Source organism: Helianthus annuus, chromosome 11 (assembly GCF_002127325.2).
Source record: "Helianthus annuus cultivar XRQ/B chromosome 11, HanXRQr2.0-SUNRISE, whole genome shotgun sequence".
Classification (NCBI taxonomy): domain Eukaryota; kingdom Viridiplantae; phylum Streptophyta; class Magnoliopsida; order Asterales; family Asteraceae; genus Helianthus; species Helianthus annuus.
This window is the reverse complement of record NC_035443.2, coordinates 125,409,819-125,422,882: the sequence shown is the minus strand read 5'-3', so window position 1 is coordinate 125,422,882 and position 13,064 is coordinate 125,409,819. Positions and strand designations below refer to the sequence as shown.

The 13,064-nt window shown below is 32.8% G+C and overlaps 1 protein-coding gene across 1 annotated transcript; it reads left to right on the top strand.

Moving 5' to 3' along the window:
- Positions 1-431: 431 nt before the first annotated feature.
- LOC110889798 lies at positions 432-5,356 on the top strand. The gene is made up of 7 exons (XM_022137361.2): positions 432-815; positions 1,914-2,087; positions 3,381-3,473; positions 3,557-3,625; positions 3,977-4,183; positions 4,782-4,907; positions 4,996-5,356. Exons 1-7 carry the CDS (start codon positions 438-440, stop codon positions 5,149-5,151), a joined length of 1,203 nt encoding a protein of 400 aa, XP_021993053.1. The 5' UTR covers positions 432-437; the 3' UTR covers positions 5,152-5,356.
- Positions 5,357-13,064: the final 7,708 nt, after the last annotated feature.

Here is a 13,064-nt window from a genome sequence, read left to right as displayed (position 1 = left end):
CCCAACTGGGTTTTTGTCCCATCGTGTGTTACGCCAGAGTTCTACTCTTGTGGTGGCACAACGACTGTCAAGTTGCAGCTAGTGGTATGGTTTTCCGGGGGAACGCCCAAAAAAGCCAAACTTTGAAGTCAGTGTGGGCCCGGTTAAGACAACATAGTCTGGCCAAAGTGGGACAATATGGGGCTCTCCGATTTGAAGAGTGTGGTTACCTTATACATGAAGTTCACCGTTCAAAAAAAAGCAAAGGTGACAACCCCATTTCTGTAACAGTTTCAAACCGAGCCCCACTTGTGATCAAGTATTCAAAATTAGCACCATTCATGCAAAAAGTTCTTTGGAATTCAATATCTATGGTATTTTGTTTATATTCGAATGGAGCCAAACATGTATGGTTAGATTTGAATTCTAGTATATTCTAATATAGATGAGACCCGCAAATGTGTGGTCAGAACTGTAAGGAATCCCCTATCATCATCCCAAAATATCTTTACATACTCGTCTCAACGCCATTATATATTGGATGTTCTCTACACTCAGCGATTGATCAGGCAATGGATCATATACCGGTGATTGATTTGACACCGTATGTGGAAGCAGCATCTGGAGAGTTTTGCTTGGACAGGGTCCAGAATCCTGAACTGGAGAAGGTATGCTTAGAGGTCAGTCGAATTTTAGCAGAAACCGGAGCGCTGTTGGTCAAGGATCCACGATGTTCTGCGGAAGACGATGATCGATTTATTTCTATGATGGAGAAGTATTTCGAAATGCCTGATGAGTTTAAGCTTCTCCAAGCACGTCCTCATCAACATTACCAGGTCAACTTGTTAATATAGTTTATGTGTTTGCATGAATGATGAATCTATGCATGTGCATGGGTTTAATTAGTTGATGTTCCAAATTTACCCTCATTGTTTTTCTTTTCCAAATTTAGTCAAGCTGTCATTAGCAAAGTGGTTTGCCAAGAACCTTTTGCATCACAATCACAAAAATATATGAGTTAAATGCCATTTTAGGCAATGTGGTTTGAGCTATTTTGCCAGTTTAATGTAAATGTTTTATTTTTAAATGTAATTCTGTTAACTAGAAAGGCAATTCGGCCATATAAAATGACTGAATCACCCTTCTCGTTAATAGAAATAATGGATAAAGTTAACCCAGTGGACTAAAATGACAGCAGTGAAACCTTTTTGGACCCACATGCAAAAAATGAAACCTTTGGACTATACTGGCAAAATGACCCAAACCACAGGGACTAAAATGACATTTAACTCAAAATATATTGATCAATTAAGCCAATAAATTAAACGATTGTAGCCTAAGACTATACGGGAGGGCCAATAAATTATGCGATTGTAGCCTAAGACTATATGAAGTGGGAGGACTTTGAAAAGAGGGCGTTAAGCGACATGTGGTAGCAACGCCAGCAAGTGTCACAACAGCAGTGTGGTGCAAAAAAAGGCGTAGTGGGATGGGTTGTGAAAGGGTGGCGTGATGGGACACGTGGCACACAATTTAAATTTGTATTTATTGTATATTTAAAAACTATTAAAAATCTATTAAATTTAAAAAAAAAAACGTTACACAAGTTAAAAACGAAACTAAAAAAAATACACGTGATAAACTAAAAAAAACGTTACATGGAATCACTTCGACCCAAAATTTACACAACGCGTTGTGCTTTCCGAGCTTTGATATTCGTTGGCTGTTTCAGAAAAGATGTTTATTTCTAAGTGGTTGAACATTTTAGTCCCATGTTAGGTATTGTTGTAGATTTAGTGGGTGAGTGAGTTAGCGGTTCAAAGAAAAGAGATTAAGCCAATAGAAAATTTGGAACCAAAATTAGACTTGGGTATTTGTGTTTGAGGGATAGAAGAACAAATATTTACACATATTTTTGTGTGACAAAATTACAGAATGGGGCAACACCAGGAGGACTTGAAGTACCCCGGAGTCTAGCTGTTCCAGATATGCTAGAGAAGGCGAGAGAATTGCCGAAAGAGCACCAACCATTGATTCCAACGGGAGCAGATCTGAAGTGGCGATACATGTGGAGAATTGGCCCAAGACCATCTGTTACTCGGTTTCAGGTTTACCATATTTCTTTATCACCTTGTTACTAAGACACTAACTCGTCAATTTTAACCCGTTTACTAAAAACTACGGGGATAATCACCGAAATAGATATGATGACCCAAGAAGCTAACAAAATAGACATTGACTTTTAATGTTATGAAGATTAACATATCCAAAACCAACCAATAAAAAACGTGCTAAAAAAGGCTGAAATTTAGCAAGCACTAAAAACATTAAACAGTACAACTGGTACACAAAATAGCCAATCTAACAATTACATTTGTAAAGTGTCCGCTAGATCTTAGTCAACGATGAAAGGAGCTGAGTATATCTTACGCAGAGCCGAAGCAAATAATCAAAGATAATTATTCTCAAATAACTTTGGTAAAAATGAATGATAACACCAATAAAATAGGTGTATTTTTATGGGGAGTTTGCCACTTGATCCGACCTGTTGAGACCTTTATGTTGCCTGCTTGTGGGTCTCATAACTCTAATTGTCGACCAAGTTATGACTGTTTAAAGTTTGAGCCCTTTTATGCCATGTTTCTCCTTATCTAGTTGGTCCTTGTAAGAAATCGCTAACTCTTGGATCCCCTCCTCATCAATATCTTAACCAGCACAGAAAAAGAAGGGCTAAATCTTAGTCGGTGGATGAAATTTCTTTTTCTCGTTAGCTAAAATTTAGCCCCCTATTTTTTGTACCGACTAAGATATAACTCGCTCCTTTAGCCGTCGGCTAAGATTTAATTGACACTTTATACATGTAATTATTAGATTTGGTTAGTTTGTGGACCTGTCGATTTTGTGCTGAGTAAATTCCAGTCTCCTCAGGCAACATTTATTTTGTTTCATCTTTTCATATGGTTATCCATCACTTGTGGTCTAGTGGTTAGAAAGACTTGGCTTCTCATTGGATACTCAAGTTCAATCCCCACTAGTGCCACATTTGGTGGATAAAGGCAATGAAGACTAGTTCTCCCAGACCCTAGGTCAAGAGTTCGAGCCCGAGCCACCCCGGGTTTTAGTCCACCGTGCGTTGTTCAATAATTTTTTATGTGTTATTTTTATGATGATTTTATGATAAATTAGCCATATACAGTTAAACCACTAAGTTAGATTGCTACTAAAGGATAAATTTAAACCTTTTATAATCATAAATCACACATTACTTTGTCATGAACCAAAGAATTATCTATTTTAACAAGTTAACAGCCTACCTATCACGTCTATTTGCCACAGCTATCTTTTTGTATTACTAATTTGCATGATGATTTTGATGATGTGATTGTGTCTCTCTCATGTAGGACCTGAACTCGGATCATATCGTACCGGAAGGTTTCCCAGACTGGGAAGAGACCATGAATTCATGGGGTTATAAACTCTTGTCTGCTGTAGAGGTGCATCATTTGCGATGACTTACTATACGATTTTATTTTCATATCTTGTGCTTCATATAACTTAATTCGATCGACTTGTTCAGGCTGTTGCTGAAATGGCTGCAGTTGGATTTGGTCTACCCAAGGATGCATTCACCAATCTTATGAAGAATGTTAGTCCATTCATTTATCTAACTTTTTCGAAAAACAGATAAATTTGATGACTGTTTTGTAAGGGTGACAATTCTGCCCCATTCTTCAAAGAATGGATTGATTAAGGCAAAACAAATATTCAAATGGGTTCATTTTGTTGTAGTAAAATATTGCAGGTGAAACTACTTTTATTCTTTTTCCTCATCTCCACCAGAATCCATGGTTAGAACCTGTTTTGACCCAACCAAATTGATATTTTTCTGAAATAGCAGTTTAACCCGTCGACATGCCCGACTGGACCCAACTGTTTTGTAGGCTAGTGTTTTACTACATGAATTGCGATTAAACCGTCCATATTGTTAATTTTGTAGGGCCCACATCTTCTTTCTCCTACAGGAGGTGACTTAGGGAGTCATGGCAAAGAGGGTACTGTGTTTGCTGGATATCATTATGACCTTAACTTTTTAACAATTCATTACAGAAGTAAATTCCCTGGTCTATACATTTGGCTTAGAAATGGGGAGAAAGTAGAAGTAAAGGTTCCAGAAGGATGTCTACTTATTCAGACAGGAAAACAGGTAACAAAGCTAGTAGATAATTCAAATTCATGTTACTTGATTTCTAATTAAGGATAACCAGATTTTTGACCCGTTCCGCGCGTTGCGGCGCGTTTGCGACTTTGTCACACGCGTTACGATGATGACATCAATGTGTGGTGCCCGTGCATGACGTGATGCGTTTTTGACTTTGTTACACATTTTACGTTCATGACATTACTTTGGTTAGATATAGATTAAAAAATAGAATGTCTTGCCCGTTGCGGTGTAAATATGTAAAAACAGTTTAAACAAAAGAATTGAAATGTTGGAGAAGACAAAGTGTGAAGTTATTAATTACAAAAAATGGGGCTCAAAGTTGTCAATTACCAAAAGTTAGGGGTCAATATGCCACTTACCAAAAGATAGAGATTGAATGTATTAAATCTCTAAAGTTAGGGGCTCACTTGAAAAAGGCATGTCCGGAACCACCGACCATGCATTTTAAGACATACAGTAGTAGTAGTTAGTTATTTTGGTTTTTTTTAGTTATAAAATGTAGAACTTTTATTTTACGTGTTGGGAAAGCTGATGCTAATACTGAATACTGAGTTTAATCTGGGACATTGTTCTGTTACAGTTAGAATGGGTAACTGCTGGAGAGTGTATGGCTGGTTTGCATGAAGTTGTGGTAACTAAAAGAACAATCGAAGCAATAAAAGAAGCTGAGAAAGCAAATCGAAGCCTATGGAGAATTTCCTCAACCGTGAGTGCAATAAGCATTTACACATTAACTTTTGATTCTATATGAACTAAACTAACTTGGGGTATCAACTTCTTGTTTGTTTTGGTAGTTGTTTTCTTCTGTCGCATCAGATGCTGTGATGAAGCCCTTGGGACATTTTGCAAAATCGCCTCATGCTCATGAGTATCCACCAGTTCATGCCGGAGAATATTACCAAAAAGAGCTTGTTGTTATTAAACTTAATGAGAACGGGAAAGAGCATTAGACCGTCTTTGATGAAGAATGATACGCCTGTTGTTGATTAAGTATGATGCAATAGTGTGATAAATAAGGAATTGAAGATGAAGTATGTTTTATGTAAAGTTGTTTAACACGCTTGATAAATGTGTGATGGAATTGAAGATGAACTATGTTTTATGTAAAAATTGTTAAACATGCTTGATAAATGTGTGAAGGAATTGAATGTGTAATTAGTACTTAAAAGTTACAGACAAATTATCTATATTTCTTTTCAAAATAAATAAAGACAGTCTCTTTATTTTGTGGGAAATAGACAATACCATTTGTATGATACAATATAATGTAAGAAGATTCAGACTTGTACCTACAATTGTAGAAATCAAACAAACAAGAAGAGTGAGATTTGACTTAGGCCGTAATAACGGTTCTTGTAAAATAGATTTCGCACAAGTAGCTCAATACTTTAGCCATGTTTACTGAAGACGGAAATGGATAATGGCTAACATGATGGTGGCAACAAACGATGGAGCTATAACGGCAATAGGCGGTGGATTTACACGCGTTAGTCAATTGTGGTAATTACGTTAGTTATGGTAGTTAGGGTTAAGAAGACAGTTAGGATATTGTATTATATAGGTAGGATCAAATACACAATACTCTTAACCTAAGAAACATAGGAAACAATCTTGATTCAACATAGGAAACGATCTTGACTCTTGATTACATCACTTTAATAGCTTGATTAATTCACTGGTAGTTTAGTAAATACGTAAAAGTTAGTACAGAGATAGAATGAAGAGGAGATGTAAAATTGGTAGTCTACTATTACAATGAGTTTATTTTTATCTATGTTTCAATTTAAATTTTATTCAAAAATGAGCTATACAAATTTTTCATCAGATCAACGTCCCGACCACAACGCGTAAGTTTACATCTATATAATAAAAATGAATTGGGGATAATAATCTAGTGATATAATATAAATTGTATAGCGATTTGATATTTTTTATATGAAACAGAAAATAATTCCTGTATAGATATTTATACACAATAACTACGTTATCACCTAGGACTGCTTCCTGGGCTTGAGAATGTTTTTTATATTCTAATTTTATGAGTAACATGGTATTTAAAATAATACAACAAGTCATCTATAAACGAATTTTAAAGTTTGGGTATAATTAAACATAGGTTTTTGAACATTAGCACAATGTTAAAATTGTACTAATAACTTATGATAAAAAAAGACAAATGATAGTGCTCAAATATTTTAACCAACAAATAAACACCTATTACTGAATATAAAAAAACAATGTTATGCGAAGATGATATTTATAAACACGATTTTATGAAATATTAAAGGTCTTGATGTATTGCAAGCAAAATAGTTCTTTGACTTATTGACCATTTGAAAATACTCATCTTGCCCCATAGAACTCCCTCAGATTTTAACAAATCATTCCAACCGACAACATTATATTTGTAACAAACAACAATTAATAAATGTAGATACGAAAAAAAATGTAGTATATTATAAACAGATTACAAACTGTAGTATATTATAAATAGGTTACAAACCTTATAGTTTCGAAAAGTCCTTCTATAGATATTTTCAATTCCCATTCAGATCCACCAATCATCTTTATAATTATTTTGGAATTATTGTGTAAACCAGTGAAAATTCCGATGTGTTCAGGTAGCCACTACAAAATAAGAACAAATTGTTAGTAATATTAGAATGTAAATTGTTAAAACAGTTATTAAAAACAATACAAAAAATATTAATGTAATAGTCATTTACCAAGGTAGACTTTGAATCATTTGGAAGCTCAATGAAGTTGTATTGGTTATAAGTATCTTCAAAATCAAATCAACGGCATTCCGAGGTTGATTTCCTCAATAGTATTTCACAACCATCTTTATTAACCATTGTAGTTTTAAAAAATATCTTATTTTGCATTTGGAAACAGAGAGTATCACCAAAGCCCAACTTAAGTTCATACACAAAATTACTCTAGTCATCTGGTGAAACAAAAGTAATTTCCACATTTACTTTTTTTTTTTAAATTTGGTATGATATAAATCTTTATTAATGTTTACAAACTTATTTTTTCCAATTTATTTAATTACTTATGAGATTAGGCACATGGAACCATTTATACAATAATTTATCATTTATATTTCATTAAAATGGGTTACGAAATTCATAAAAAAATATAAGTACTAGACAATAATTAATGACGCAGAAAACAGAAAACAACGACTCTCTAAAAAGAGTACTTAAAGAAACATATTATATAAACAAACAATTTGTATTATTAAAATAAAGTTATTCATAGATACTAAAGATGATAAATGTCAAACCATCATGTCAAAGATTGTAAACAAAGAACTTATATGGTTGTCTTGATTATGAATTTTGGATACTTTCATTGGAAGTTAATGATTTGAAATTCAAATTGTTAAAAACTACTGTTGTTACCTTTCAAATTATATTTATTTTTCGAATGTGATTATTGCTTTATTATTTAAATATTTTTTAGAGTTGGTTACGACTATATCTAACAAAACAATTGCATATATCATTTTAAAATTTAAAAATATTTAAGAAAGTTTACGTAAACATATAATGAATATTGATTAAAGATAACATTTAATTAAAAATTCAAATAAAAAAGGAAGAACAATTTGATAATCATTTTAGAATACAATGGCCTGGAATACATGACCGAATTTTAAAAGCAATAATAGTGCTTCAGGGATATTAGGGTGGTATACAATGCTAGTCAAATCTGCTGACCTTAAAATGTTTCATACATAACATAAAAGTTTAATTATGTAAGATACAATGTATGATTGTTAGAAAAGTAATGGATAATTTATGTAAACCAGTATGTTAACAATAACTTACTTGAGTTCCAATTAACCAACATGACACGTGCTACATATATAACAAGCTTCTTTTCAATATTCAAGTGAGTAGATTTGTAGCCATAGTTTTTCATGTCATACAACTATATTTCAATCACATGTACACTACAAAGTAAAATTTAAGTAATAATATACATACTAATTTAATAAGATGGATATGTATTAAAAAATTATGTGGAAACAATTGTTTTTTGTGTTAAACAAATATTGACTTAACTAAAATCCTATAGAAATAATAAAAAAAAAAAAAAAAAGTTTTGCAGCTACTCTTTCACCCCATATTATTCATCTAACTACATCTACAAAGAAACTATATATTTTGATTAACAATTTTGGTTTTAGTTTTGAATCTATTATATAGACATATTGCTTAAATAGTGTGTAATCGATTGTATGAGAATAAAGGAAAGTATAATTGAAAAACTGATTAAAAAATTCAGCCAATCTAAATTTCAAAGATACAAATGAATTATATCATAAAAAAAATAATCATATAGGGAAAAGTTGTAAATTGAAAAAAAGAAATTATTGTAATTGTAAACGTCAACTAAAAATGAAATTATTGTAAAAATTGGCGACTTTTAAATTTGAAAAGAGTAAATTATTGTTTTGATCCCTGTGCTAGTTTAATCCTTTTAACCCAAAAATGAATCTTTTAGCATATAAAACCTTGAGGTTGCATTTTATAACGATTTTGGCCCCTGACACTAACTTTGTTACTTTTTACAGTTAAATGTAACGGTAATTAGGTCATTATATACCTTAAGAGTTGTTGTTGATAATTACAAAGTTTTTTTAATATTTAATAGATTATTAATGCAATTACTCAAGTTTATTTTATAATTTTCACGATTATTATTTAAAAAATACTTTTTAAATATCCTAATAAATATGTACTTTCTTTAATCGTTTGTATTTTACAAATATCGTTTTTAAAATCATTTGTTTTTAGCATTTTTAAAACTGTCTATTGTTTATAAAATTATTCCTTTATAAACCATTTGTTTTTTAATCGTTTTTTTTTTAAATTCCTTTGTCTTTTAAAGTTTTTTTAAAACAATTCATTTTATACCTTTCTTTTTTTTTTAAATCATTTGGTTTTTAAACTTTTTAAATAATTCGCTTTTGTTAAGTCGTTCATTTTAAAATTTTAAAAAACGACGTGTATGAAAAACGAAAGAAATTGAAGATTTGAAACAAAATGAATCATTCTAATAAAAAGTTTGCAAATGATCGTGCATTTTTCAAACTTTTTTAGAATGGTTTATCTTTTTTCAAACCTTCCATTTGTTTGTTCAAAATTCATTACTTTTAAACCTTTCGTTTATTAAATTCGTGTGTTTTTAAAACCTTACACTTGTTAACTTATTTTTGTAAGGTTTTTTTTTATAACGGCGTTTTTCAAAATCTTCGCATTTTAAACCACTTGTTTGTTTAAAATCGATCATTTTGAAATTCCTTCGACTTTTGAAATCGTTTATTTTTTGAAGTTATTTTTCCTAATGGCTATAAGTAAATTGAATACAAAGTTTCAAATGATTTTAAAAATGGTTCTAAAAGGAATGGTTTAAAAATAAACGATTCTAGAAATGAACGACTTAAGAAAACGAATTGTTTTAAAAAGTTAAAAACCCGTATAAAATGAAATGTTTAAAAAAACTTTAAAGGACAAACAACTTTAAAAAGAATTAAAAAACAAAGGGTTTAAAAAGGAACAATTTTAAAAATGATATATTGTTTAAAAAAGGTAAAAATCAAATGATTTTTAAAACGACATTTATAAAAAATAAACGGTTAATAAAAACGCATATTTACTTTTATATCTGAAACGTATTTTGTAAAATAATAATAGTGAAAATAAATAAATAATAAAAAAACTTGAGTAATTGTTAATGCACTTTAGGTGATAAGTGCATGTCTCCCATTTTGTAGGGTCTTTATTGTACATATAGTGAAAGATAGTCCCAACTTTATCCTAGGACATTTTGTCCAAGTTTTAGGAGAGCCTTTTGTCTGAGTTTTGTATAGGACAAAAGGTCTGAGCTTTGTGTAGTTTGTTTGTCCGGGCTTTCTAGTTTGTCTTGAAAGTCCGGGTTTTGCCTTGTATATATACCTTTATGTGGAATAGACAAGGTGGCGATTCTGTGTGAAATTTTGTGCACCTAACCCTAATCATTGTGTGTGTTTTGTCTGGCGGCTGCTTTGTGTGAGTGACGTCATTCATCTTCCTCATCAAGAATACTCAGTGTATTCTTGATTTCTCTCACAAATCTTTGCATACTAGTGTTTCATCTGCAGTGGTTAATCATCAGGTGGATTCCGCACACCTGTTGGTGGCTTTAGCTGAGTGAGATCTTGGATTAGGAGGCCTTACAAGTGGTATCAGAGCAGTGTGCTCATACTACTGTAGGTGTTTCTTAGTTTGAAGGTTTTGTGAGAAAAGTTCAATCTTTGATAGGGTTTAGTGAGAGTTTAGTGAGTTTTTGTGGTTTATTCATGATTCTTCATTCATATCGAGTGATTTGATGATGGATTTTGAGTAGTTTGGTGATTTTTAGTGTTGTTCTTCATCTGGGTTTTACATGGGTTTTGTTTCTTGTTCATACAGAGTTTGAAGGTTGAAAAAGATTCTGAGTTTGATCTTTGGAAGCTTTGTCCGTGGTTTAAATTATGTGTTTGTGTCTCCGGGGTATTGTTGAACCAGTGTGTAGTCACATTGGGGAGATAGTCCGGAGATTGGTTCTTCTAAGTTTTGAGAAACTTATACCGGTTCCGAATTTTCACCTTAGTTTGCTATAGAGTCCGAATTTTCAAATTTTCTCTTTATTTGTGTCCGAAGTTTAAGAGTTTGAGTTTTAGATTTGGTCTGTCCGATCTTTTCTTTATCTTAAATTTAAGAGTCCGAATTTTTCTAGGTGTTAAGAGTGTCCGAATTTTTTTTTTTAATATTTAGAGAGAGTCCGAATTAGAGAGAGTCCGAATTTTTCACCTACTTGAGTCCGAATTTCATCTAGTTCTTTGAGTCCGAGTTTTTGTTTCTTGTTGTTAATGAAGTATTAGTCCGAGTTTCATCAGCATAGTGTAAAGTCCGAATTTTTTCAGGTAGTCCCTAGAGTCCGACTTTTTAAGTTAGTGTCCAGTCCAAATTTTTCCTTTTTTTCTTTGTGTCCGAACTTTTTTTAATTTTATTATCATCTAGTCCGAATTTTAGGTGATCTGACCTAGTCCGAACTTTATAGTTTGACTTTGTCCGAATATTAGTTTAGGTGATCTTTAAGGCTTTACCTAGTCCGAATTTTTAATATATTATTTGTCTGAGTTTTAAGTCATAGGTTCTAGAAGTCCGACTTTGTTTCTTTTATTTCACTTCATTAATTAGAAGTCCGAATTTTTAATTATAATTGAGTCCGAGTTCCAATTAAGTGAGTGAGTTTTATTTAAATGAAGTTTGAGTCCAACTTTTGACTTTTGTTTATTAATATATTAGGAGTCCGACTTTTACATGCCCCTTGAGTCCGATTTTCATCTTATACTAGGTCAGAATTTTGGTTGGTCCGAATTTCTACCTTTTAGTTATTATTTTTAGAGTCTGGATTTGTGTCCGAACTTTATTAGATTGTCTTGTCCGATCTCTCGTGTCTGAACTTTATTAGATTGTCTTGTCCGATCTCTACTTTAGGAGTGTCCGATCTTTACATTGTCCGAAGTTTTGTCTTGTCCGATCTTCACATTATCTTGTCCAATCTTTACATTGTCCGATCTTTACTTTAGGAGTGTCTGATCTTTAAATGTGAAGTCACATTGTTGAACTTTATTTAGAGTCCGATTTTTTTTTGAAAGTATTAGAGTCCGACTTTTATATAGTAGTCTGAATTTTAGCTTGTCCGAATTTTAACCTCAGAGTCCGAATATTATATTCTTAGTGAGTCTGGTCTTTCATTAGGAAGTCTGAGTTTAAATTCCTAACAGTGTTGTGTCCGAGTTTTACGGTGTGTTTTATTTCAGGTTTTTGGGATCCGGGTTTCACACTCTAATTAAAGCTCAGACATTTCACTCCGTGTTTTCTCTCCGAGCTTGGATTTAGAAAATCTTTTCAGTAATACAGTTCTTGCTTGGAAACCTACTGTTGTTTTCTAAAATGGCAAACAACAATCTGACTGCAATGGTGCAAAACCTCAAGCACAATGCTGAGGTAGGAAGTAGCGACAAACCTCCTTTGTTGATAAACGAGCTTGATTTTCCTGAGTGGAAGGAGCGTTTCTAAAGATATGTACGAGCAAAAGACATCAAAATCTGGTTGTGTATCGTTAAAGGATGTGGAGCTACTCCAGTACGTACGTTGACGATTGATACGTATTTGGCACTCACTAACGACCAAAAGAGATTTTTTGACTGTGAAGAGAAAGCTATGTCAATAATAACGGTGGCAATGTCGCAATCTATACTTCATACGTTCCGTAAGAGAAATAGCTCAAACGAGTTGTGGGATAGTATGATCCAGCGATATGAAGGAAATGAAATGTACAAAGAAGCGACGTCTCGAACGTTTGAAGACTCAGTTTGTTGTGTTCAAGGCTTTAAGAAATGAATCATTTGATGACATAGTGAACCGATTTTATCATCTGCTGAGCGAACTTGATAGAAGTCAAGAGGGTATCTACACTGAATTTGAGAAGGTTGAGAAGTTTCTGAATTGTCTTTCCAGAGAATGGAATATGTACACCGCTTTGATTAGAGAGGGTGTTCTCTATGAGGAGCTCTCATTGGAAGAAGCTGTTCAAAAACTGAGGGGTTTTGCTTGGAATATGGAAGATCAAGCATCGGATTTCGAGAAGATCCAAGATCCTCAGTTATATAAGGCTTCGAAACAAACGGATAAGGGCAGTAATGGTGGAGTTGGTGTTGCCTTGTATTCGGAGAATGAAGGCCCTGCAAGTGAACACGCCTTTATAAGCAACAATGACAGTTCAAGTGGAACAACCAATTCCAATCAAGGGATGTACTCTT